The following is a 27,238-nucleotide window of genomic DNA, read 5'->3' as shown; positions in this document are numbered from 1 at the left end:
TCTTATTTAGGGAACACTTAAGAAAATCCTATAGCCACAAGCCCTTCTTGGTATGGGAAATAAGAGAAGAGCCTCTGATACTGTGACCACAGAGCAGAGCGTGCTTCAGAGCAGGTGTTTAACTGCCACTAGCATCCGTCTCACATCCGCAAGACCTTACAGGTCAGTGCCGCTATTATCTTTTGGAACCTCTGGTAACAAAGCCACCACCAAAGTCAGCGTCCATCTCCTTGTTGTGGCTGGTTCAAAGATTCAGCCATGTCTTGACTGACAGTTCAGGTGCAGTTCTTATTCACCTGACCTGTTTGCTGACCCATCGTATAAGCAACATTATGGAAAATAGTCTCAAACAATGAATTTATCGTACCTTGTAGGAACACCAGCACGCAAAATCTACTCCCCAGTCATGCAAATGAAGCTCTACATTCCCAACAGCGTGAGCCAGGTCAAATCCAACAAAGCAACCCTGCAGGAAAGAGGTAATTAATATACCACTTATCAAGATAATAATCTCTATAAAATTATTTTGAAAAAGCATCTTTAGAGCTTTACTCGCTTTCTCTATAAGCATGCTATCAAGTCCCATCTGTTTTGAGCTATTACGAGAAACACATTTTCTATGCCACAGATACATGTAAAAATCATGAATTATTTTGTGGGCTTGTCTTCAAGGACGTTTGGATATGGTTTGGATTCCTAAGGTTTTTTCCCATGCAGTAAAGTCAAATCACTTTAAAGAAGTATTCAGAGCAAATGCATAATTTAAAACTTGTATGGCATGACAAGCTCTAGGCACAGACAAAATAGCAATGTACATAATGATGCCAGCTACTCATGAACAATTGTATTCCACTATATTCTTCTACTTAAGGTCTCCCTGATATTTAAACTGTGAGGATCCTGCTCTCTGGGAATCCAAAGGGTGAGAGAGCACCCTATGCAACACATTGATCTCTAAGGACTTGGGGACTTGTCCTTGAAAAGTTACAAAAGTGTTCTGTCATTGCTCTGTGAAAAGCGTTGCATTTGTCAGAGCCACAATTTGCAAAGGGCACTGAGGTGGTGCTGCTGGTAGGAAAAAAATTGCAGCACCACAGGTGTGCAGATCAAAAAGCAGCAGTTTTACACACAGGATAACCACTGGATGGCAGCCTTTTTAAACGAAAAGGTTCTTCCAAGCTTTGCTGTTTATTTAAGCGCAGAGAAATAAAAACTGCCTTTCGCGCCCGGACTACAAATTAAACGCTATTTTGCATTTTCCTTTTAAAACACAAGCAGCCTGCTTGCAAGCAGCATGGTAGGAATGAGAGCAAGAGCAGAGGCTTCAGAAAAATCAACGTCCAATAATAAAACGAATGGGGGTGTTAAAGAATCTCTTGCTGTTTCTTACACGAAGGGAGCCTGAGCTAAATTATTTAAACAGTAGCTTGGTATATTTAATCTTTTGTATAAACCAGATAACAGTTTGAGTGAAGCAGCATTTTAAGATTATGTGACACGCTAATTCTAACAGAGGTGTTAAAGAAGTTATCAGCTTGGGGAGTTGCTCAGAAAGAATGGGAAGAAAACTCACTACCATAGTATTTGCGTGATCTAAACATTGGGGCCAAAGTTCAGTAACAGCCTAGCCTTCACACCCTCCATGGCTTCTTTTCACAGGGGCACACAGAAGCGAGCTAAGACAAATCTGAAATGATAAAGCAAGTAGGGAGAGGTCGAAGCACACTGCATGCCCAGCACACTGCATGCCCATGGGAATGCTTTCATTCACAGATAAAATGGCCTTGGTTCAGAGAAATAAGCTACAGCAAGCTAGAGCCAATCTGCGAGTGAATGAGGTCTCCGTCGGATTTTAAGGCATTAACTTCAAAACTTCAGTTGACTGGATTTAAACCTTTACAGGTATCCCATCGTACATACATCCCACAATATTTTTGAAGAACAACTATGACATGCATTGGTTGCAATGGAAACCAGGAGTGATACGATACGCTGACAGTCTTGCAGAATGAATGTGTCTGGCAGTACGTTAACAAGATTAAAACAAATAAACCAAAACATGGTAGGTGCATATATTAAAAAAAAAAAAAAAAAACAAAAAAATCCAAAAAAACAACAACAACAAAAAACAAACATGTTTTCAAGCAAAAGATGAAAAATTAGGAAAATACAGTAGATGGGAGGTAGGAGAAGAGTCTTTAGGACACCAGCAGGTTGTATGCCCTTGCTGTCGTGGTAGTATGATGAGAGTCCACAGCCATACCTACGTAACGTCAACACACACAGACTTTCCTGGGCACTGATGCCGGCCAGAACAGCCCAGTTTGCACTCGCACCATGAGCTTGTAGCCCTCAGACAGGGTGCCCCCTGACCTTCCACCCATGGGTCATCTTCCTGAACTGCTTTAACTGCTCCCCAAAGCTTTGAAATTGGTTGGTAAATCCTACTGGGAACTATTAAACTTACTAAGGCAGCATAGCCTGAAAATCCGGGTTCAGTGCTGGCAGGTTTACTGCGTCGTCTCGGAAACACCCACTTGTACTATTTTGTTCAAGTTATCCGCAAGATGGGTCGTGCTGGTTTGCTTTCCCTGGGGAGGTGTCTGGCACTTGAGTCACACAAACAGCAAATGTTTAGCCACACAGATTGCAGGGAAAAAGTAAAACAAACTGAAACAGCTCTCCCTGCACAAGCCACGCAGAACAAAGACTGCGTGGGAATGTCGCTTCCCCAGACTACGGGGAAAACGACTCTCCATCTGCTCTGGGCGAAGAAGAGGACGTGTGCTCTCCCCTGCCTCTTCCGTTTTATTCTAACATCTAAAAGTCATTTCTGCAAACTGTCTGGGTAGCTGCTGATAACCAGCAGGTAACAACTCAGCATGGACAGTGACATTTGGAGAGAGGGAGAGAAATGACAGCTTCACACCAGCAAAGCTGGGACATTTCGAAAGAGAGGCAGGAAAAGAAATTAAGATGAAGGATCTTGAAGCTCTTCCTACTGGGACTCAAGAGATTAAAACACTTTTCATACAGCATAGAGTCAGTGGAAAGTACAATATAACTTATGAAATGAAAATTGTAGTTGAAAGGTAGAGTCTCCTAAAAGTCAGCCATTTCTTTGCTTGTAGAAGAATAAAATGACTCAGCCCCCTCCATCCTCCAGAGCAAGCTCAAAAGTATGAAACAAGGAAAACTATTACATCCTCTTCAGCCTGCTGATGAGCCTCTTGCATAATACGTAGTAATTTTGATTTATCTGAGAGACCTAAGATGGAAAAATAGCCTGAGGTAATTTTTCAAGCTTAATTTAGTTCATTTAATATTTAATGACTTAATGAAGCTGTCTATGTGCAGAGCTTTCGCTCTGGGAGAAATCTTAACATACGTAGAGAACTTAGGAAATTGGCTTAAAAAATGTAAAAGGAAATCAGTAACTTAATTCATAAATGATTGACCTCAAGAATCCTAGGACATTTTCCAGACCTCCTGAGCTCACAGCTCAAATCTCTAGCCAAGCCCTGACAGGGCACTACACTGCAGGATTTTATTTCAATGGTACATTGAAAGAATTATTAAGACCATCTGTGTAGGACACTTTTCTGGTATATTGGCTGATAAGTTATTTTTTAACTCTTCTCAAATGACATTTCCACCTTGTGTTTTCCTCTTCCGACTTTCTTGCTTGTCAGCTCTCCTCAACCAATTTTCTCTTCAGGAGCATGGGGTCATTCCACAGCCTTCATCACGAGGAAGGGGAGCCTTGCAGTTTTGCTATGAACATGACTTCTTGGGCTTATCCTCTTTTAATATACATTTTAACAGACATCCAGCCTTTCTGTGATAACACGTCATGTATAAGACAAGCCTGGTTTCATCATGTCCAGCAGCTCTTGAGGGAAATATGGTCTTGAAGTCCTTGTACTTACTGTCCTGAAAGCTAGTCAGCCTGGGGACAGGGACTGGTTGGATGCCACCAAACAGAAATATTAAACCCATACTCATTGCATAGATGCTAACGACTCAGGGTCAGCAGCCGGGTATTTTTGTTCTCCTCTAACCCAAAAGATGCTCCTAACATCAGCTCTGACCTAGGAAAAGAGGAAAGGAGCCAATTGCTTTTGAAGATCCAACATATTGGGCTTTTTTGGTAACCAGAAGCCCTGTGACTAAAAGAAGCAGCAGGATACAGGAATATCTCTTACCAGCATTGAGACTGAAAACTTGTCATGAAACCCTGATTTCATAGCTGTTCAAGTAAATATTTGCCATGTGCAGATGTTTAAGTGCAGTGTAACAGTATGTTACATAGTGGGTTTGTATAAACATATAAACATCACTTAACCGGGGGGCAAAATCCGTAAGGAGACATTGAGCTGAGTGTATCTGACAGTAGGGAAGTACAAACAGGCTGGCTCGTGCTCTTCAAGCCTTATGGGTACTCAAGCAGTTCTTCAGGCTGAATTACTTTTTATTTTCAAATACACTAATGACATTTTAGGTCATGAATCTACCTGGATCCCAGTCCTACATGCTTTAACCACAAAGAGGCTGGCAGGCTGGGAGAGCTGGGGCTGTTCAGCCTGGAGAAGAGCAGGCTCCGGGGGGGCCTTAGAGCAGCTCCCAGCGCCTGAAGGGGCCAGCAGGAAAGCTGGGGGGGGGGGGGGCTTCTTACAGGGGCACGTGTGACAGGGCACGGGGGTGGCTTTGAGCGCAGAGAGGGCAGATGCAGGTCAGAGATCAGGAAGAACCTCTCCCCGTGAGGGCGGCGAGGCGGTGGGCCAGGCTGCCCAGAGCAGCTGTGGGTGCCCCATCCCTGGCAGTGCTCCAGGCCAGGCTGGATGGGGCTGGGAGCAGCCTGGGCTGGGGGGGGTCCCTGCCCAGGGCAGGGGGTGGAACTAGATGGTCTTTAATGTCCCTTCCAACCCAAACCATATCATGACTCCATGAATCCCTGGGGGTTTTTCCCCTCTTTTGAAAAATCTCTGGAGTAAGTGATTCACTTCTACGTTATGGCATCTCTAACAGGCATGCAGGTGGAGACAGGCCTTTGACATCTCTCTGTGCCTGCTGGAGTACTGAGCTGCTGTCAGAAATTGCTCTCCTCTTTACTAACATGGTACAGTCACTGCATAAAGTGTTCAGTGTCCATGCGAAAGCACATATCCCTGAGTTAATACTATTATTTGCACTGCCTTATAGAAATTTTAAGCTCTCTCCACCAAGTCCTGGTTATCTCCTCAGACAACATAAACACGAAATCCGTTTTGACTCCATATAATAAGCTGTCAGTGACTGTTCTTCCCCAGAACACAGGTTCTCAGTCACTTTGGCGTGGTTTCTAGCTTTCAGTGAAGCTGCATCACTCCCACTCACCCAAGCCTGTGCCCCACAGTGCAGAGAGCATCTTTACAGAGGCAGTAAAGTGATAGACTTTCCCCAGGTTGGTCACATTTATGGTAGAGAAGAAACGTTTCTCTCTCAGACACGTTTCAGACACCACAGAGCAGATTTTGGGGAAGAAGCACTGTAGGCACGTAGCCATCGACTGCTGAATGAAAGCTTTGCTGCCACCCAGAGTGGGAGCAAGTATAGAGCAGTGGGTGGCATCGTCCTGTTAATAACCTATGTTTCCTTTCAAATATTTCAGCATAGTCTTTTAATTATTTGTGGTCAGCAAAGTGCTGGAAGACGCCATGAAGGTGTTGCTTTCAGAGCTGCACGGAGCTAAGACACAGACCCATTTCCCCACGCAGCTGACTGCCCCCATTTCTTTTTTCCGAGGTGTTTTACATCCATGTCAGAAGTCAGTCTTGTTTTGTACTGTGTTCAGGACCGATTTTGTTGCCAGGTGCTGCTGTGTGAGTACATTCCCTTTTTATATCCCATGGGACCTGCACTAGCTCTCACACCTGCTCTGCTCTCTCAGGGGAGACTTTACCATCACTTTCCAGCAGTATAAATTACTCCCTGACCTCCAGAAAAATTTCCACTGCCAAACGTACAGCAACAGATGATGTACAGCCTGTTGTGAGCCAGGAACCTCTCCAGAGAGTTGAAACATCAAATATAAATAGTTAGCTGGTTTGCCAAAACCCAGTGATATTAAATAAGTTTATCCTTGAGTGGTTTAATCTTACATGAGATAAGGTACATCCAATAAGAGACTGCCCCTACAGAAAGTCTGGTGACCTCCTGTTGCTAAGACGACTTAATTAAAAACTATTTTCTCCTGGATTCCCAAGGCAGTTGAGATGGTTAAAGAAGTTTTACAGCTATGTCCACAGAGCGCACTGTCTGCAAGCTCCAAAGGCTGTCATCACTAAAATACAGTTGTCTTGTGACGCTGATGTGCTCCACAGTGTGCCTGTCTCCAGAAAACTGATCAGCTGAGTCTGAACACCACTGGCTCCATGGGGAGTTCGCCTCCCAGCTCACTGGGGGCAAAAAGTGACACAGTGTGGCAGTGGGAAAGCAGGAAAGTCATGAAAGTCTGCCCCAAAAAGCAGAAACCTAACACAAAGTCACTTTTAAAGAGATTTGGGCTGTGATTACCACCTTCTCCTCCACTGAGCCTCTTGAAATTCTATCCTTCGAGAAAAGCCCTGTAGAAGTTAATAGCCATGAACTATGTCTCCATATAGTTTAAGTCACACGTCCAGGATTCCTCTCACAGGGCTATTTCTCCACGTAGCACACAGCCCCCAAAAGTTCTGAGCACAGAGTGCTTTTGCTTTTTATCAGAGCCTCACAGATTTCCACGTGTGCTCTGTTTTGTTCCACAAAAAAGTAGGAATTAAAAATACTTCACAAGAAAATTTATGCAAAATTGATGTGAAAAGGATGAGTCCGGAGCAATCCTACCTTTTCATGGCCAGCCTTTGTTATTCTAGGGATATCAAACAATTGCCCCGTGTAGTACTGCACCCCACTGAACAGAATGACAGCGATCGAGTCCCCTTCCTTCTCAATTACAGCAAGGATATCTTCAATTCTCAAGGTCTCCTCCCCCTAAAACAAAGTTAAAGCACACATTTTACATCAACTCTGGCAGTAATGGAACTGTCATTTCTTATTTCATAATCTATATTTTACCACGAGCCATGCTGCTTGCATAACGAGATCAAAAGCAAATCCTTAGCATGGTAATGATATACAAAGGTAGTGCTATAAAGTAGTCTATGAGTAAGTTACCTCAGTATAAAAAAAAAAAAAATCATTAGCAAATGTATCTTGAATGTGTCTGTTATGAAGAGTCTATTCACTTCTTATTCTAGCATGTTCATACTCTTTAATATTTCAGACAGTTTTAATTTACAGTAAAAAAATCCCGGTGCAAACAGCATATATAATGATTTTTATGTGGCATCTGAAATTTGTGACACCCATAAGACTTGAAAGTTGCCTATCAGTTTCACTCTGTACTTCCCTGATAAACTTCATATCCCACAGGAAGCTATTATAAACCTGCCATATTTATATTTCAAAAACAGTAAGTCCCACATCATCAGAAGTACAAAAATCCCCAAAACTGGGGTCATTAAATATAGAGGAATTTCAACCAAAAGGAAAAAAAAATATCCTCATTCTTGATTCTTTATAGGAAAATTACTGCCCCATCCTCCTCCTGCCTTCCTAGCAAGGGATCATGTAAAACATACCACCACCTAGGGATCAATTAGGCAGTGAAAACCTAGAATTAAATTAGACTTGTTACTGAAAAGAGCTTGGGCAAGATTGTTGAATTGCAAGTAACTGTTATTATCTCAACAATCTTTGCAAATCTATCAAGCGCTCAGGAATGGGCTCTTTACTCACAAGATGACTCAGATTTCAGAAGCAAAAGGTCACCATCAGTTTGTAGTTAGGTGGCAAAGTTCTTAATACTGCAAAAGTGAAGCAAGACAGGCTTTCAAATCCATCTGCATCCCATAGTACTCCAAGCAGACCTTTCCCCCTGCGCTGATACAGACACAGTAGTGGTTGTGTTGTAGTGATCTTTTAGCTCAGGACATTAAAAAGACGTTGGGGTTTCTCAATGAGCTACTATACTTTGCAGTTGTCTCGGGATGCCGTCAGTTTTTACAAACAGGAAAAATAGGGAAACTAACCTTGGTTTTGTTCTTCAAGGAAAAATAACTAGCTGAATCGGGCAATTATAAAAAAGGGTGCTAAAACCCCAAAATATACACAGAAACTGGCTGCACAACTCATAAATTTTCCCTAGAAGTATTTGCGGAAACAGATTGTAACTTCTGCAGGCAGACACTGGAATATTTGAGAATATATGACTGCTCTCATATGAAATATGCTTCCGCCCTTAGAGACAGCAAGCAGGACCGGTATTTCTCACCAACCTCCCGCGGCTGCACCAAAAGCATGCACTGTTCCACATCCAGCCCGTGAAGGCGAAGCTGGGACTCAACAGCGTACTAGGAGAGATTTCCATGCAGAGCACGTTAGCACAATTACAAAATAAAACCACTAAAAGAAAAATGGTCAAACACATCAGAACTTCAGAAAAGGCATGCAGATGCCTTGCCTTTCAGTAAAATTAACGCTTGAAAGCCTAATCCAACTCCACTGCAAAACGTATAGATTTCCTTTGGTTTGGAAAAGATCAGAATTTAATTCACATCATTAGCCAGCAAGGGTAAAGCCAAAGTCTAACTCCTACATATAAGTTCACAGAGCAGAACGAGGGTGGAAATGGGCTGGAAGGTGTGCTTTACCAGATGCCAGCAAGTAAAGCATCGATAACAGCCGAGGAGGAGATTGAACACCACCTCGCCAAGGGCCCTGGGCACCCACTTTGCTCAGTAGCATGTGCTGAATCACAGGCTGTCATGTATGCTCTGCTGTCAACACAGGTGGGCTTTGGCCAACACAGACATGCTGTCCCATGCTGTTCTAACCTCTTCCATTTGCAGCACAGCTGGGAGGAAATGGGAGCTCTCAATTCTCAGGCTATCTTAAAAATCCTACCCCGCTGATTTTATCAATAAATAATGATTCCGGAGATGGCATAAAAATCCTTGAATGATAGTATAAAATAGTTGAAAACTACATAACAGGAACTGAAGTGATGGCAGTTGCCCAGGTTATTACTGAAGTGCTGTAGAAATTTAAGAAGACGGAGTCCAAATGTACAAGTGGGCCTGGAACAAACATGAGATTAGTATGAACATTACTTAGAATAAAGGCAATTTGAGGTTTATACATCTTGCCGCCATCTTCATTACAAATAAACCTCTTAGGAGCTCGAGTCATTTTTATCGCACCTCAGAGATCAAATTTGTTATCAATTTCCATGAGTTTACGGCGCTGATGATAAAGTAGCAGTGGGCCACAAACCCAAAGATTAATTTGCTCTAAGCTGTGATGCACAGGCTATTGTCTTCTATTTTATAGCAGACAAATTATGTTTGAACTAGTAATCTAAAGTGCTAAGAACAAACATTTCCATCTCTGTCTGGGGATATATAAGTGTTAATGTTGTGAGTTTGTATTGATTTGGTTTCATAAAGTAAAACAGCAACAAGAATTAATAAAACATTTACAACTTCAGTTGATTTAGGCCAGCAGTTTGCTCAATGTCTTTAAAAAGACTAATAAATCAATGTACTCATTCAATCTTTTCCTCTTGTAACATTTTTTATTTGAACAAAAGGAATAAAGTTACAACCTGTAAAATATGCTGAGCTCAAAAGCTTCTGACAGATTTTTTTTATTGTAATGTTACTTGGACAAGATGAGCTAATAAATATTCAAATCAGGCTACTGATATTCTTTGGGAAAATATGATTAATAATACAAATACGGTGAAATATTAATTTCTTACATGGTCAGAGGGGAAGGCTTTGGCTTCTAGAAGAATTTTATAGCGTCTTGGAGTAGGCTTAAAGAAAGATAACTGTTAAGAAAAAAAAAAAAAATGTTGAAATGTATCTAAGCAGAGATGAGAGAGATGCTCCCAACATATAACTTAATAAAGATTGTTTCTCATGCAGACTACAGAGAATGCCCCAGAAATTACAAGTATTTCTTTGTCCGTATAACATTTATCGAAGTAGGAAAGCATTATAAAACTGTATTTCATATATCCATAACAAAGGCTACAAAAATCCAGCAGTGATAAGACTTGCACTTGCAGGAATCAATGGCAAAGCTTCAACTGTGGCCAGGGAAGCTGGGATTTCACCGAGCTCCATCCCGCAAGCAAAAACAGCAGCTGAACTGTTGCAAACAGTGCAAAGGAATTGGATTTCTGTTCCTGCCCTAAAACATCAGTTATCAAATCATCACCTCCTCTGAAACAAGCCTGACCAAAGGAGTAAGCTTTCTGCAAAAAACTCATCTCAGCACCTTTATGTGAACAGTCTTTCCTTCTCTGTTTCTTGCATGGAGACTAGCTGGGCTTGCCACCATGCTAAGGACTAGAAGACCTCAAAGACCTCCTGTTCATGCTAGCAGCAGTTGCACAAAGCTCAGCATGGACAGTGTACCCAAGCAGTTTGGCACAAATCTGCCAGCATTGCACCTATTCCAGGGCAGAGTAGCCAGGTAAATCAGCTTGTGCTTGGCCCCATCCTGCCCTGCTTCATCTTTCTTACTTTAGCAAAGGCTGGAGACATGGTACAGAGGAGCAGATCTAGGTGATAAACCTTTTTGTGTGAACCACAGAAAGTGAACCTTCACGCCTTCAGTTCAACTAAATCTTTGGGAATACTAGAGAAAAAGAGACAGGCTGTATGTAGCCACAGAGACCTGCACATAAGGAAACCCCATTTATGGCCACCATGTCATAAAAATTAAAATCAGATGCTTCACCACATTTTAGGCATATGTAACATAATTCATAATTATGTGAAACAGCATGATTCAAAATGCCATCTCTTGTGTGCAACTGCATTTTAAGCATTACTGAAAATGCAGCCTTGACTTGCTCACAAGTTAAGCTCTTGTTTCTTAAACTTTGAAATTGGGTGTGAAATTCCCATTTGAGAAGCTATTTGTAAAGGTTTCTTAAATAATAAGGTCTCCTCTCTGAGGACTGGCATGCAGCACATGTGAGAACAACTCACACTTCCCCTGCAGAGTCCTTGAAAATATTTCTTTGCCCAGCTTTTCTGCTTAATATTAAGTGGAGCCAAGTCTTGCACAAGCCAAAGCATCATTCAGGATGCAGCTCCCAAGGCTTAAGAAAAGTTGGGGTATCACCCAGTGCTGCCTTTGTGATATGCTCAGAAAACGTTTTGGTTACATTCACAAAGAAAGCAAAAAAAATACTTAACACGACATCAAATATACATTGTAAATACGTACCAACTGGAGGTGCAAGTTAACAGTTAGCCCATTCATTAAGGCTAGTTCCTGTCTTTGGGCCCCTAGAATAACAAAAGGAAAAAAAAAAAAAACAAAACGAGTTGGGGGTTTTCTTTGTCATTTCAGAGAAATCTAGTACAGCCTTGAGAAAGCAAAAGTATGTTTTCAGTTAATGTCTCTCTAAAGGCTGGAAAGTAAACAAACGTTTGAGGTGTCATCCCAGTGAAGTAAAAAGATTTCTTGTCTGACTCACTACACCACACTGGCAGGAAAGTATTTATTTTTTCAGGTCAGCCACAGAAAACAAAAAACCCCAATGAAGTATTTCCATTTCCTGGCAAACCAATGGTAGATTTATTACCATTAATACCTCAGACAAAAATCAGGTCAGAAGACTATATGTAAAACAAGGCTTGCAGGCTTATTTTTGTCAGAAGTTTAGATGTAAAGCAAGTCCAAAAACACATTGAGGCAATTATCTATTGTAAGTGGTTGCTGTAATGTCAAGCTAGATCTCATTCCTAATAAAAATTAAAATAATTTAAAAAAAAACCACAAGAAAAACTGGCCTATGGAATATAACAAACCATTATTAATGTAGCAACTTAGCAAGAAGCCATACCCACACAGCTCCAAGGAGGCTCATAACAGATGCCTTTTGGCTATAGCTAATCATGGGCAGAGCTAATGGAGTAACAACTAATTGTTATTACAAAGCATTTAGTAACAAATTCTCAAACTCTTATCAACAACTGGTGAAAGGTTTTAGGCAGGATGAGGGACTGGCATTGGGCGGGGCACCACCGAGATAGGGAGAAAATCAATTCCTGTTTGTTTCCATTTTGCCTGATGTCTGTTGTTGAAAAGCAGCAATTCACCCTTGACATAAATCAGTGTTTTGAGAGTCTTCTTCAGCTGGAAGGTGGGCTCGTGTGCCTTGCCCTACTCATTGCCCCAGCAGCAGAGTTTGCCAAAGGTGGAAAGAGGTTTCAGACAGGGAGGGATGGAGGCACGTGTAAGCAGGCAAGGAGGGCAACAGCCACCCTAAAGATCGATAAAGAGGAAAGAAAAGTATGATGTTGGGGTGAAAAGGGTAAGGGGAGCCACAAAAAATGGAGAAGTAGATCCTGGGTTTCTCCTGTCCCTGCCTTGGAAGGCACACAAAGACCCAACCAAGATGGGGGAATGGCAGCAAGAGTACCGAGCCACTCCGACCATATCCCCCAGAGTTTAGGTTCGTGGAGTTACTACTTTGCCAGCCCAAGAAAGTGAGATAGACATGGGCTGAACTCAATACAGGCAAATATAGCCAAGAACATTGAAACCTATGATCAAGAAGGGTTTATTCATAAATCCCTGCCAAGGAGGTCTCAGCTTGTGCCACCACAGAAAAAGCCATTCTGACCAAACTGTTCAAGGGCCTTTACTTGCATTGCCAAAATCTGCAAGTATTGGACAGAAAGACTTGCAAATAGCTGTGACTCCAGAGACATTGCGCAGGGGACAAGCTGGGGGGGGAAAGATGTCACAAAGAAGTTCCCTCCTTCAGACACCAGGAACACCGTCAAGTTTGTGGGAAGGAATATGGGTAGACCTAGTTCTTCATAGGGAAAAATAAGCTCTTTTCCTCACTTAACTCCTCTGCTTTGCTTTTCTTTCTTCCCTCTGATAGCGTTGCATCAGCAGGCTCCATGCTGCTGGAAGAGGTCACCTTGTGGCTGTTCTATTGCAGATACACAAGACAGCTAAAGAGAGTGATTGCAGCTCAAAACAGTATTATTTGCAGTCTTAATATTTCTATGGAACTCTTGAGGCTGAAAAAAGGGATAGCATCAAGAAACGATATTGTTCTTATTTCTCCCTCTGCTCCTTCCATGAAATCTCCAGCTTTCACAGCAAATTCTGCACGAGCAATACTCTGCCTGCTGTACCGTTTCCACATAAAACAAATGGTTAATCTGTAGATCACTTTTAGCTGCATGCTAGCATCCCAAATTAAATATGACACTACATTTGTCATGTAAGTCTTGGTCTTCCATAAATTATATATTTATTAAAAGCTTTCTATTATTGAATTTCATGCCCACAAAACCAAACCTCATCCGTGTCATTGGAAAACTGTTATCCTTTATAACCTGCACTGCATTTCGGAAAACAACCTTTCTATGATCCAATTAACCTATTACAATATTCAAAGACCCAGCACACAGGAGACAAAATTATGTTTGCTTTCTTTATTTCCTAACTTTATACCGTATCTCCAAGACAGGCTAAAACCTGTATGTTCTGCTTGATAAATCTCCTCTTTAATAAAAGGAAGCAGCATTTGCAAAGTACAACTTCAGAGACAATTATGATTGCGTTAGGCAGACGCTGCCATCCTTCTCATCCCTGACTGCAGCGGGAGCCTGCTCCTCACCAGAGTAAGTAAAAAGCATGCTGTAAAATGATTGAAAAAGGCGAAGGGCCCCAATTCCGAAAACATTTTGGTTATTTCAAATAATCCTTATCACTCAAAGTCACTACAAATCTGCTCGGCATTCAGTCTTCCCTCAACAGAGACCTGCCCAAGCGCATTGTGGAGCAGCAGCCACACAGTTAATCTTGTTCCATCAGAAGGTGATCCTGCCAAGGTTGTAATGTTTTAATAAGGTCTGGTAGGAGAAGCAGAGATTACCGTCACCACGTTATGCCACTCAGCGTGAGCATAGGAAAAAAGCTGTGGCCTCCATTGACCTTGACTCTGTATTTCACAATGTATTTACTACTGTAACTTTCATTGAACAAGAAAATGTGACTGCATTTAATAAGCAAGGTGTTACAGCACTATAAACCATTAAATGGACAAAGATATTTTACAGTCTTTAGGCTGCTCCTGAATAAATCTCACCAAATAATTTTTACATACTACTGCTACTTAGAGTGAGAAATTACCATTCTTGCTTCTCCTCCATAATATGTTAAATACTGAATAATAAAAAAAAAAAGACGTAGAATTCTTTTTATGTTCTTACATTAAATTCACTAAAAAAAGGAAATTCAGAATTCACTCAACTCACACTTACTCGGTATTGCACCTTGCTGGAAAACAGTACTCAATCGTAAACACCACATTGGAAGAGAGCATTTTAACACAACATTTTTCATGTGTTTATTCTCTTAGCCCTTTCACTATTACCTACAATTTTAAAAATCAGAATCTATTACGATGCATCCATCATTTGGGAAGCATTAATTCATTTGTATTCTAAAAATCAGTCACCTAGGCCTAGGTCCTGAAAAAAACTATAAGGATGTTGTATAAATAAAACCCTGCTGGCATGCAAATCTGAGGGTCACAGCTGAGCCCACACCACATTTTATACTTCAATTAAAGCCCCAAAAATTCGGGAGAACAAAATCCAAACTGATAACATTGACATGCCCTTTACTTTTGAGGAAAACAACAGGACTATGAAACACTTCTTAGTAAAGGATTTTAAAAACAGGGTGGGTGGTTTTCTTTTTTTAAGAAGTAGGTTAATGGTAGGGTGACCTCAGTCATAATTTTTATAGAAATTTTTATAGAAATATAGTCATATTTTTTATAGAAAACTTGAACATATTCATTTAAAATTAACAAAATTTAATAAGCAGTGTCATGGAGTTTGGAAAATAAAATTTAAAAAAGGAGACTGACAAGCTAGCAATTAGATGAAGTTGAAGCAAAGCTCTCGTTTCCCTCTCCTTACACCCAGAATACATCTCTTAGTTAAACAAATACCATGATACACACTGAGCTGGCAGCCTCTACCAGCCAGATGGCTAAGGGAAAAAAAAGCCCCACCTGATTCCCTGCTTTCTGCTGTGACCCCTACCCTAAAGCCTCAGCCAAGCTGACCCCAGCACTGGCAGGGAGTGAGTGCCCAGACCACCACCCCCCACCCACCCCCCCAGCCTGCAGGGGTCCCGGGGACCCACGTTTTGCAAACAGAGCAGTAGCAGGCATTCACAGAAGGCGATGCAGAGAAGTGTGATAACTCACGTTCTTGAAGCTGCTCTTTGGAGGAATCTTGGCTCTCTCCTGGTTCTGTGAAGAGCATCAACAGTCTTACCTTGTTACTTTACTAATTCAGGTGCCTGAAAGTATGTTGTGTGACTGTTCTCTCATTCTCACAAGACATATTCTCCACCCTCCAATTAATTAAATTCAAGATTTCCAATTTTAAAAGCCTCACTATGTACTGGGCTAGCTGTGCAACAAGTCACATTTCTCCACCTGCCTACAGCTTCCAAGTTATACCCTACTAGGATGAGAACATCCACTTGCCAGGAAAGATCGGTCAAACTAGATAGAGAAATTCCTAAATCAGCTGTGCTCAGCACTTCAGCATCCTCCGCCACTTTATATTTTCATGGGTTTATGTTCTATGATAGTTAACAGATGAATATATCGAGCTTGCCCTTGAACATAATGGAAGCAAGAAAAGCAATTTCTTAGCATCCTGAGCAATACCAGGTGCTACGATAGCTACTTCCAAAATCAGAACAACTAATCGGCATTTTGGTTTTGTTTTCATTCTGCAGATAGGATTGCTCTGCACAGCCCAGTGACACCCAGTGTAGCCACACTCATGCGTATGTTATCGTAGTGCTTACATCATGGGTAGACCAACTACAACAATATTTGCTTATATTTGTTCTGCTCTAATAATAATGTCCATTGTCCTACCTATTCAGAAACTTCATGAAGATGTCAGGAAGTGACTTTATTTATAAATATGTCAATGAACTTGTCATGAAACATTCCTTAATGTCTCTCTTTCCAGTTGTTTGGATCCATTTGCTTCTCTTGAAGGAGAAAACCTGTAACTTCCTCATTGAACACTTGTCTATAGCTGGAGGAGAAATGACAGGACAATAGCTAGTGTACAGTCGGTCAACTTAACCGTAACATTTTTCCTTAGTGATGGCACAAATGAAGACATGATAATTCAGTCAGTATTGACAGTTGCCTTCAACAGCTGAATTGAAATACTGGCCAATTCTCACTAAAATCTGCTAATCTAGCCTTGACGACAGCTGTAAGGGCTGGGGAGAAAAAAGGGTCTGTGAGACACCTTGCCAAGACAATTTCACTTCCCCCTTCCCACAGCAACAACTCCAAAGGAAATCCCAGTGAAAGATTATTTCAACAACTACACACAGGTTAGAGTAAGAGGCGATGGAGGAAATTTGCAATCACGCAGACGACTGCTTTCATGGCTGGCAAACTCACCAGAAGTCTCCAGGGCTCCTTCTCAATCTCTGGAACAACCAGAAGCATTTACTGCTAAGGTCCTGCAGCACTGCAGACTCCTCTAAGGGTACAGCAGGGTAATGGGAACTTACAAATAGCAGGTCCTGCCCCAATTATCTGCTTCATTGACATAAGCAGTTCTCAAATATGAGGCTGGATTTAGCGGCAGGGAAAGGAGGAAAAGCAGAAAATGTCTAGATGGAAATAATTTTTCAAAGGGGGAAAGTTCATTGGTTTACTTCTAGGAGAGAGACTGAGAATCTGTAATGCCAGGTGCCCTTTAAAAGGGCTTCACGTGTTAGACCAAGTGGTTTATGATGCTCCAAGAAACCCTTTGCCGCAATTAGTTTCATGATATGCATATGCTCATATATTATCACACACATTCATCTCTTAAATCACTTGAGGTCTTAAAATTAAATGTTAGTCCATGCACAAAGCACTCAGAAAAACTACTATAAAACAAAAGAATGCAAGGAACTAAATTCTGGTCACATAGTTTTAAGACTTTCAGACTTAAAAGAAACTGCTTTTCGTTTCTAGAGAAGGATGTTTCCCCGCAGTTCACACCTACCAACCAGCTCAGCCATCAGGTCTAGGATGCACTCGTCTGCCAAAGCCCATGGGCGCTGACCATTGAAATGGCCATGAACACCTCTGAAAAGGAAAAGACAAACAATGAAAACATCTGCTGTTCCCTTTGGATCGGTCCTAAGAAACATACCCGATTTGGACATCCTACATTTGGAGGAGGGAGGAGGAGAAGACTCACCTAACTGAGCCCAGCACTTTTACCATGCCATTAAAGCTCATAGCAAGTGCAATGCATTTGTTGGTTTCTCACTGGTTTTCAGTTGCTTGAAAACTATTTATTTTGCCACCCCACCCCCCCACCCCGAAATTATAGACATTAGCTTTTTCACAACTCACCTGGAAATGGCTGCATGGGTACCAGAATCCTCCGGGAACAGGCACAGTGGTGCCCAGTGCAGGATGGCACCCTACTAAGCCCAACCCACACCAACCACGTGGAGAGCAGAGATCACCCTGCAGAGTTACTCCACCTGCATTTCTAGCTGACTGTTGTATGGTGCAGAGGATGGTAGACTTGAACACTGCTTTGCTCCCAGACCAAAATATTACTTGTCAGAAACAATACCTAGCCTCCTGAATGGCCGGTCTGAGCTCGCCCTTCTGCATAAACCAGCAGGTACTTAACGGAGATGCAGGGGAGCACCTGCCCAAACCAAGCTGCTTGCTAATTTTTATTGCTTCTCTTCTCCCTGCCAAATTGTTCTAGATCTAAGTGCACATAAAGCTTTTTGCTTTGACAAAGGTCATTAAAAAAATTTTATTTTGTGCACTGTTCCTGTCTACAGTGGATCACACAGTCACTTTAAACCTGAATGCGTCAATGCTCTGAAGTGACAGATACATACATTCAGTTCTGAATTAAGTGCTCTGAACTAATTTTTGCTTCAAATGTGACACAGAAGTAAACTTCTAAGGTAGCCACCATGCATATATAAATAAAAAGTTGAAAAGTTTCTTAAACAAGCAGGATGTAGCATACAGATTTAAATGCAAATGAAGGCAGATTGAGAAAAGTAATAACAGTGCTAATCCAGGGGAACATTGCTCTGGGCTACCATCTCACACTGCATGATTTTCATATTTGCAGAGCACCATGGGGTACTTGTGGAGTCAGAAATACCAGGCTGCATGGGGCTGAGGCAAAAATGCTCTTTCAAAACAGGGACAAAGTCATTAGAAACAGTGTAGAAAGCAAAAAAGAGCCCATAAAACTATGGTGAGAGAAAGAGGGGTGGAGGGGGGGGAAGGAAGCAGAAAAAAAAAAAGAAAAAAAGCCACCCAAGTAATAAACCTTTTAAAGAAGCTAATAGCTCCACAATGTTCACTCAAAATCATGAGAGGACATCTGGCAGATCAAGACAGGAGAGAAGAGGGTGGATGACATGCTACCAGCTAGTCCTCCAGGCTTAAGGCTATGTAAAAGATTGGATTTCCCTATCCACCTTGTACTTTCCCTTCTTAGGCAGAATTTCATTCTGTTTCCCACACAAATTACCTGGATATTTTATAGTCAGACCCCTTCTGATTGACTTGGGTCTACTTCACGCCTCCTAGGGATATTTCCAAAAGAACCACCATCTTAAAGAATAGAAAAAACTGCTGCAAAAAGCATTTAATGCCTCTTATCCTTGCAAAACACCAATTACTTTTGGACTACTTTAGGTCAACAGCTAAAGGAGGGCCCAGGTACAAGTGAACATCACTTGCAAATAAAATAACCTACTTACATTCAACAGGTCCAGCCCCACGCAGGCAACAAGGAGGACCCCAACCCCTGTGTTGGATATGGTTGTGTACACTAGCTGACTGCTTTTCCCTGGTTTAGAATTGCTCTCTGATGAGACCTTGATCGCAGAAAGCGGGCAGTGTGAAATAGCACTCATTTACAAGAACATTTTATAGATGAGAAATAAAGGCAGTAGGTGGGTAGGGGTGAAAATGCAATAAGGGGCAGGATTAGCGCTGAAAGTTGCTGCCTTCTATTAGACCGTAATGCAGCTGCATTCCCTGAAGACAGTGGTATGTGTTTCACAAACAGCAAGACATTTATTGCTAATTTCCCTTCTTATTCTTAACTGTAATATAGTGATCAAGGGACTCTGGGGTAATACAGACTGTTAAAAAAAAAACAAAAAAACCCCCCAAAAAAAAAACCCACACAAAGATTTTGAGTGGCTCCCAGCCCGAGGGGATCTGTATTTCTGAAAGAGGATAGTGAACATAATAAGATGGGAAAAAGAAGCCCTAACTACCTATGGGATTCTCTTTCATTAGCTTTCTCTGATTTTATAGCCATTAGTGTCCTTCTAATGGGAATTTACTGATGAAAGCACTTTCTACCAGCACACAGGACTAACAAAATTTCAGAATAAATTTCCAAGTTATCATGAAAACAGATATGAGGTTTTGGGCATAGGAATATTTTATTTTGAGAAAAAAACAGGGAAATTTAAGTATATCAAAAGAGGGGAGAGCCAGCATTTATTATTATTCATATTATTATTATTATTATGGCACAGCTTACAGCTTGCCTCCCTCTTGATGGCGAATATAAATGCCAAGAGACAAAAATTATTGCCGCTAAAATGATAGTTAAAGGCATATTCTTGGACCCTTTTTTTATTTTAATCACATGAAACTCTGTAGCCTTTGCTGATGGCACAATACATCCTATTACACTTAGGTTGTAAAATTCTATGCTCTGCCTCAGAGAATTTATATCTCTGTATATTATGCCACCCCTCTCTCAGCTCTGGTAGGCACTGGGGGTAATAATCTTTAAGGACACAACTGCAGTGCTTCTGGCATTCCCCTCAGACACGGAGAGCCTACATCTCATTTTGTTTCTGCTGCACCCTAGGTAGCAAGAGAAATTTAAATTGAGGTACCCAAATTAATGAATACAAAACGTGGCCCATCAAATCATAAAGCATCATACAAACAGAACTATTTCTTAAACTACTGTGAGAGTTTCTCATTGTGCAAATTATTTTTTTGTCGGTTACCGTTTTATTTTCAATTTGGCACGGAATCACAATGCCACATTTTATTCGCTGAGGTCTGGTTGATTTAGAGCTCACTAGGGGAGCTAGAAACACATTTTCTGATATGATCCCAGGGTTTCAAAGGCGGTGAGAAAAGGGATTTAAATTAATTGCCAGCTTCAGGAATCTTCTGTGCTCATCCAAATCTTGTTCAAGTGGAAATTTCCTACTTGCTTCTTTGCCAAAAATGATGGAAGGTATTTAATGAGCCAATGCAGGCTCTTAAGTTTGACCATGGTTCCAAGCAAAGAAACAGCTAAAAGAAAGGAAGACCTATCCAAAGGAAAAGAACCATATGGGGCAGTAGATCGAAGGCCGAAACTAAAAAACCTGGGACATAAAAGCAGGCATTTACAGCTCTAACATACGACCTGCAGAAAGGCACAAGGCAGAGATGACTCCTGCCGGATGGCAGAGGTGGGTCTGCCAAGCAGAACACGATGGAGCCCCCCCAAGCCACAGTCCCGTTGGTGGGGCTGTTAGATCTTGCAGGGTTAGTTCAGCACGTGGAAACGAAGGTTCTTCTGACTCACTGAAAATAATCTTCGCTGCTGCGGGTGTTGTTATAAAGCCTTCCACAGACTTAGAGGGTTTGTTTGTTATGTTCACAGCAGAAGCCTGTTGACAGACCACTTCAGCGCTTGGAAGGACATATACATATTTTGTTTCCAGCCCAATATATTAATTTCTAGTTTATATTTACTGTGCCAGCATGTTACTTCAGGTAAGTGGCTCTTTTTTGCCTTGATGCTTTCCCCTTGGTATACCCAGAGAACAACCATTTTTCCTTGCAGTCTTCATTTTGCCCAGCTAAACGACTCTAATCCTCCAGGGTTCCATAGGTTCTCCACTCCCCTATCACCCTACCAGCCCTTTGCAAAAGCGTAACAACTGGCTACGGCAGCCTCCCTTCTGTTTTAATAGTTCCACTTTAATGAGTTAGTCGGACGCGAGAGACATTGCCCACTGTACTGAGTATGTTCACATGCATTTATGATTCTATAAAATACATTAATTACTTCAACAGCTCTGGTGGAGGGGAAGGGAAAACAAGACACTGCAAAGCACCTATTGGCTTTTCTCCATCCAAACAAGTCACTTGAACTTTGTTAGATTTCAAAAATAAGTGGATTATTGGTTACTCTAGGCTAAGTGTTAAAGAGACAACTGTTCGTCCCTTTTTGGCCCTCATTCAATAAATCATGGATTTAGCTAAAATCAAAGCAGAAATAAAGATGGAGTCTCAAAGGCTCTTTTTTAATCCATACTAAGAACACCAGTGGCTTGGATTTGTAGTCTTTATATATTAACATTAAAAAAAAAAAAAAGGAGGAGTGAGGAATGTCGGAGGGAAAGAATACAGAATCAGAAAAGGTATATGGGGAGCAGATGTAAGAGAAGAAAGCTATAACTCACCATTTAATGTCAGAGGGGATAAAAGGGACAGTGTCACTATAAGAGGGAACACAACAAGAAATGCATGAAAAGGCCTCTTTCTCTCCAGGCCTTACTCTAATGAGTTGCCATCAACACACAGAGCTAAAGCTATGAGCTCTCCTGCCCTTGACCACAGCTACTGGGCAATCTTCCTTTTCACTCTTGCCATTAAGTAGTGAAAACCATTTAAACAGACAAGTGTAGCAGCTATTTGAGATGAGCCCCAAGACACAGCAAACAGAAAATGCAATAAACCAATTTATAAGAAAGCCAGAATCTATATCATTGCTGACTTGAAGGATGTGCCTAATTTGCATGCCAGGTCTTAGATTGTAAGGTACTTATTTATCCAACCCACAACGACTAAATTCCACGCTGCCAACACACGAGGCATCAAACAGGCTTTGGATGGCAACAGCTTACTACCTTGGCCCAGATTTTACTAAGTTGACCTTGGTGAGTGGAATAAAAGTACCCATTTCAGCATCTCCAACCACCTAGTCCTTTGCAGCCCTCAGCACCCGATCCCACCTATCAGCTTCTTGAAGCATACTCATTGTAGCAAGAACATTGCTCTGGTCAAATGTAGCTTGACCTTACCCTGAATTTCTCACTTGTTTTAGGTACATCTGTGATCGGCAGGATTTTGTTCTGTGTTTCTGTTGATTTTAGTTTGGGGAGGCTTTGGAGTTTGTTTGGGGTTTTTTTCCTCTGTTTGTTTTTGCTTTTTTCAAACCTTTCTGATTTATTCTGGGTAAGGTAATTGGGGCCAAGCTGTATTTTTGGCAAACAGCCTTTCTAGATGCTCCCTCTCTTCTGATGGCTTGAAATCGCGTTCAGCCATATTTCTCACTTAGATACACCTACTGAAGGCATTTTTGATCTTCTGAAGAAACATGCTGCCTATTCTTTTCTTTCAGGTTTTTATAATCAACAAAAAAAAAAGAAAAACAACAACAAAAACATCCTTCACTGTAGAACAGACAAACATAAAACTGGAAGTAAACCAGTGGAAAGGTACAGTGAAGGAGCTGAAATATGTTTGCACTCGCAGTGCATCACTCTAACAGATAAGAGTGCTATCTGACTTTTACCTTTTGAAAGAGCTCAGCTGTTTCCCTGATAAAGTAGGATAATCATACAGAAATGGACAGGGTTGCAATTTTTTCAAATGACTGGAGAAACTGCAGTGCTGTGCTGAATGAATAACCAGGAGGAACGAGTGGTTCCCAAAGTTCACATTCAGTCCCATTCATTCTCAGCCTTCTTCTCTTATAAGGATACAAGCAATAAATAGGAAACAGTAAAACATTTTTATTAACCCACAGCATTCATATATTAACAAGTGAAAGAGCAGCTACAGGGTTTTCACATTTACATTGTGAAGCCTCCATCCAGACTGTTTCCAGTGAAACAAGGCTGCCCAGTTAGCAGAATTAGTTTTTCCCTTCCTGCCGCCCCATATTTCCTCTGCTCTCTCACCATGAAATCACATCTGTTCCACTCATATCCCGCACCCTATAAAAGTGTTCAGCTCTCTCCCAGCTCACTCACTCATCTGGATGTTATTTTCCTTTCCCGTCATCAGCTCCCTGGTTTTTACTTATCTTTTTCCTTACTTGTCCCTGCTCCAGCTGCTCAGGCAGGTGTTGGACACCTCAAAGCACAGACTCTCCATGGAAACAAAGTGAGTTTATATATATAAATAAAATAAAAAAACAACAGAGATTCTCCCCTATATTAAAGTTTCCCATTTGCTATGATGACAATGCCCCTATCCTGCACTGCTGAAACGCGTCCCTCTTTTGTCCTCCTGTCTCCCTCACACCAGATCTCTTCAGCAGAGCTCATTGCAATCCACTCCCAGCTCCTCACTGGGATGCTACTAAGACAGGAATGCTTCTTTCTAAATAAAATGAACTTGTCAGGCAAAGACCTGGTTTAAGAGGAGCCAAAAACCTGCCAGCGCTGGCAGCAGCACCACCTGCGCTCCGTGCTATTTCAAGGGGAACTGCCCATTGCAAGGCCTGCAGGGTGAATCACATGCAGTTAAAAATGCTAATTAGAAAATCACTGGATCTGAAACTGAATCACGTTTACCAGCAAGGAGCAGTAACTAAACGAGATTGCTCATCTTGCGTATAAACACACATAGCAATTGGATGGGGCTGGTGAAACTGCGGGTTGTCCCGATGAGCCAAAGCAGAGCCACCATGCACAGCACAGGGTAGCACAGCTGGAAGTTTCTCTTTGCTTGTTTCACTGCTCATACCTTTAAAGGAGATATAAATAGTGCTAGGGAAACACGGAACATGTTTTACTCCTGGGCTGTAGTGGTTTTAACACACTGTTCTTCTATTCAAGCATTTCCAAGGCAGATCTTGAAATAAAGCAAAGTGCATAATAATAAAGCAAAGTGCATAATAAAGCATCAAAAATAAAGCATCTCGCATACCCTGTGTCATACTCACGTTCGAGCCCACTTGTCCAGTTCTTCATCCAAGTAAGTTTTAACTTTTCTTGGCTGGAGCCCGAGAGAATTCCCAGCAAAGTATATACAGCTCTCCTCTCCGTTCACCAGGCTCAGATCAGCTGCAGAAGGAAACCACAGAGACACCGCACACATGGGAGTGAGCACAGGGGGGACAGCACTTGTGTACACACACACACGTGTGCTACCACCCGCAGCTCTGCCCATTCTGCATCTCCCTGGGACATCGTGCTCCCCACATGCCAACAGAAGTAGTGCGCCTTGACTTTCCTCCCGGGACACCCCTCAGGCAACCCTGCAAAGAGATCCAAGGAGGAGGAAAACTGGGCAGTTTGCAAGCAGTTATTCCCCTCACTCTTGTAATTTTTGGCTGAGTCCATCTGTACCTATTCTGGACCTAACATGAGTTCATGCAGCGTTAAATCCCTAGGTCTCTGGGGTGTGTGGGAAGCAGCCGCTGGCAGCAATTTTGTCAGGTCTGTAACCAAGGGTGAGTGAATAGGCAGCGGTTTCCTGACCAGGCTATCTACTTTTCTTCCACCATCAATATATTCCTACCCTGAGTCGTGAAACTACTTGAATCATGCATTTAATAAAAGTCAAGACTAGGTAAATCTGTGTCCTTCATGTAAGTTCTCCCCGCATGGTTAAATCGCTATTCAGAAAAATGTAGTCACTGCACAGAATATTTTAAGGCAGTCTCCAAAGTTCTTGTCTTGTCAGTATATATTGTGGGCTGCACTTCATGTTATCATCATCATCATCTGAGGAGGCATTCTATGTTGACAAATCCTTTCGATGATTAGAAGAAAAGCAAGGCGGTAGAAATTTATAAATAGCTCTAGTGAGGTTCTGAACAATCTAATTACCCCATGTCATCATCTATCAATCCAAACGCTGCATTTTTCTGTTATTTCTCATGTTAGAGATTCTTGGAGGGACAAGTGATGGTGACCTTCCAGAAGTAGTAAGTAATTTGCATTCATCTATACCTATAATTACAATACCCCAAAAGCTAACATTACATTTATTTTTGGTAAACATAGTCAATAAACCTCAGAAGAAAGACTAAATGAATGAATATGTTAAGATACTTGTTCGAAACAATAAGATTGCTTTTCTGTTCTGAAAATTTTACGTTAGGGCTGTAGTGTAGAAAAACAGATTAGATGCCTAGAAAAGGTCTCTTACTACCTTTTGCACTAACAATTACCAACTTCATTGAACTTCACCAGAAGCACATTTTTCAGAAGTATAGACAACTTAGGTAATTTCTTAATTAAAGCTTTAGAAGCTTTTTTAAAAAAAGCCTGTCAGAGGGCAATTTCAGCCTAATCTGTTTTACAGATACTAGGTCTGGTTTTTGTCTGTTCTAATTTAAATGAAAACAGAGAGGCATAAATATTATCCATGCTCCTAAATTGATTCTATTAACAGGTTTTTTTCTTATCAAGAAACACAATAATACTATCTCATTCAGAATAGAGAAGGATCTTTGCTCAAGAATTTGGAGCTCAGTCTCATTAATACTCTTTACACTCCAATCAAACATTAAAAAAGGTAAGGAATCACAAGCAAGTTAGCTTTTCTTGCACACAGCCCTTTCTGAATAGAAACACCTCTTGGGTTGGAGAGAGATAGCATTACCTCTTCAATAAAGTGTATTTTTCTACTTTTAAGCCTGTTACTTTGAATAGTTTTGTTGGTTTGGGGGTTTTTTTTTTGGTCATGTTACCACCTCTATTGGACTGTATTCATTTCCTTTTCACAAAAAGTCATTTACTTCCCCCTCTCTGACATCATTAAAGGATTCATTTTGGACCACTTTTTGCTTCCCAATCTAGGCTTGTTTTTTGCAGCACCTTTGTCATTTAACAACTTCTTCTGACTTAACACACCATTGTGCTCCAGCATTTCCTTGATCACTGTGATATTCTTTACAGTAAAACATTTGCTTTCTTAAGACTAGTATATGCCTTTCCACAAATTAATCTACCCTCATTTCTCACAGCGAAGGCCCTTTTTATTTCTGCAGGAGCTGTGGCTGACATGCAATACATACTGAAATATTCAAATAAGAAATAAGCACAACTGATGAAATAAAGGCTGATGCAAAAAAATCCCAGAAGTTAATTATTGAAATGTGTCCTTAGAGTAGCCTGGAAAAAAACCCAACACATTAAGATCAATTAGAAACTTTCTAAACTATTCTCAAACCTACTTAGATTCATGCAAACTGGTCAGATCTAACAATGTACATTTTATTTGCATACTAAATATACCCATTCATCTACATTAGAAACATATTCTATACCTTTTAAAGATCAAAAAAAGAGCAAGTTTATTTACAGAAATGTTCAGTTCAAACACGAGGGAAAAACACAGTGACTTTATTAACCAGAAAGGAAAGACTAAATCTGCTTGCACATATCTGAGTCCTACCCCTTGTTGAAGGATGGAAGGTCACCTTTCTTACACCTTCCCACACACGTCTCCCAAGCCCTCTAAACAAAAAGCCAGATTTATATGATTAACCACTACCTTTAAGCATCTCCTCAGGGAATTATAGCTCCACACTTTCTCTCTGGGACATCTTTTTATTCCCAAGAAACCCCAGTGATGCTCTGTTCCTTTATAAGATGAAACACAAGCCTTAAACACAGTCTTAATCAGATTAGTGATCTGGTGCCCGAGGGCCAACTGCAACCCAGCCATCCCAACTGCCTCCCCACAGTGCATGAAAAAGCATTACAGGGACCGCTATCAACTCAGAGAAAAGTCAGGAGATCCAAACATTCCTCTAAATCTCCTGCTGGCATCTTCTCCTATTTGCTCACCTGAGCCTCATCCCTCACGCTTGCACTTGAAAACCTCAAAGATTTGCCAGGGAGTTAATCTGCTAGTGGTTTCCATGTGATTGATATAACAAATAAACAGCTGTGGCATTGATTATAAATTGATAACTAAATTAAACTATTATAATGACTTTCTAAATATTTTTTACGTACATCATCTTACAGTTGTCTCCTATGAATGTTCTCATCTGCTTCTTGTAAGGCTTCCTTTTAA

General features: G+C 41.2%; 1 protein-coding gene across 4 annotated transcripts in view; it reads right to left on the bottom strand.

The window, feature by feature from the left end:
• KYNU (kynureninase) overlaps positions 1-27,238 on the bottom strand; it is a 59,963-nt gene that overhangs the window by 25,263 nt on the left and 7,462 nt on the right. For 3 of the 4 annotated variants that reach the window (XM_027814877.2, XM_027814882.2, XM_027814887.2), the window contains 7 exons: positions 24,150-24,270; positions 17,178-17,260; positions 11,326-11,387; positions 9,842-9,913; positions 8,358-8,432; positions 6,865-7,011; positions 368-466 (listed from right to left, as the gene is read on the bottom strand). In XM_027814877.2, coding sequence (XP_027670678.2) covers positions 368-466; positions 6,865-7,011; positions 8,358-8,432; positions 9,842-9,913; positions 11,326-11,387; positions 17,178-17,260; positions 24,150-24,270 — 659 coding nt within the window. Of the gene's footprint in view, positions 1-367; positions 467-6,864; positions 7,012-8,357; positions 8,433-9,841; positions 9,914-11,325; positions 11,388-17,177; positions 17,261-24,149; positions 24,271-26,710; positions 26,800-27,238 lie in introns of all 4 variants that reach the window. The other variant, XM_027814892.2, reaches the window with a different exon arrangement.

Source organism: Falco cherrug, chromosome 8, assembly GCF_023634085.1.
Source record: "Falco cherrug isolate bFalChe1 chromosome 8, bFalChe1.pri, whole genome shotgun sequence".
NCBI lineage: Eukaryota > Metazoa > Chordata > Aves > Falconiformes > Falconidae > Falco > Falco cherrug.
The sequence above is the reverse complement of the archived record's forward strand: the minus strand, read 5'-3'. Positions and strand labels throughout refer to the sequence as shown.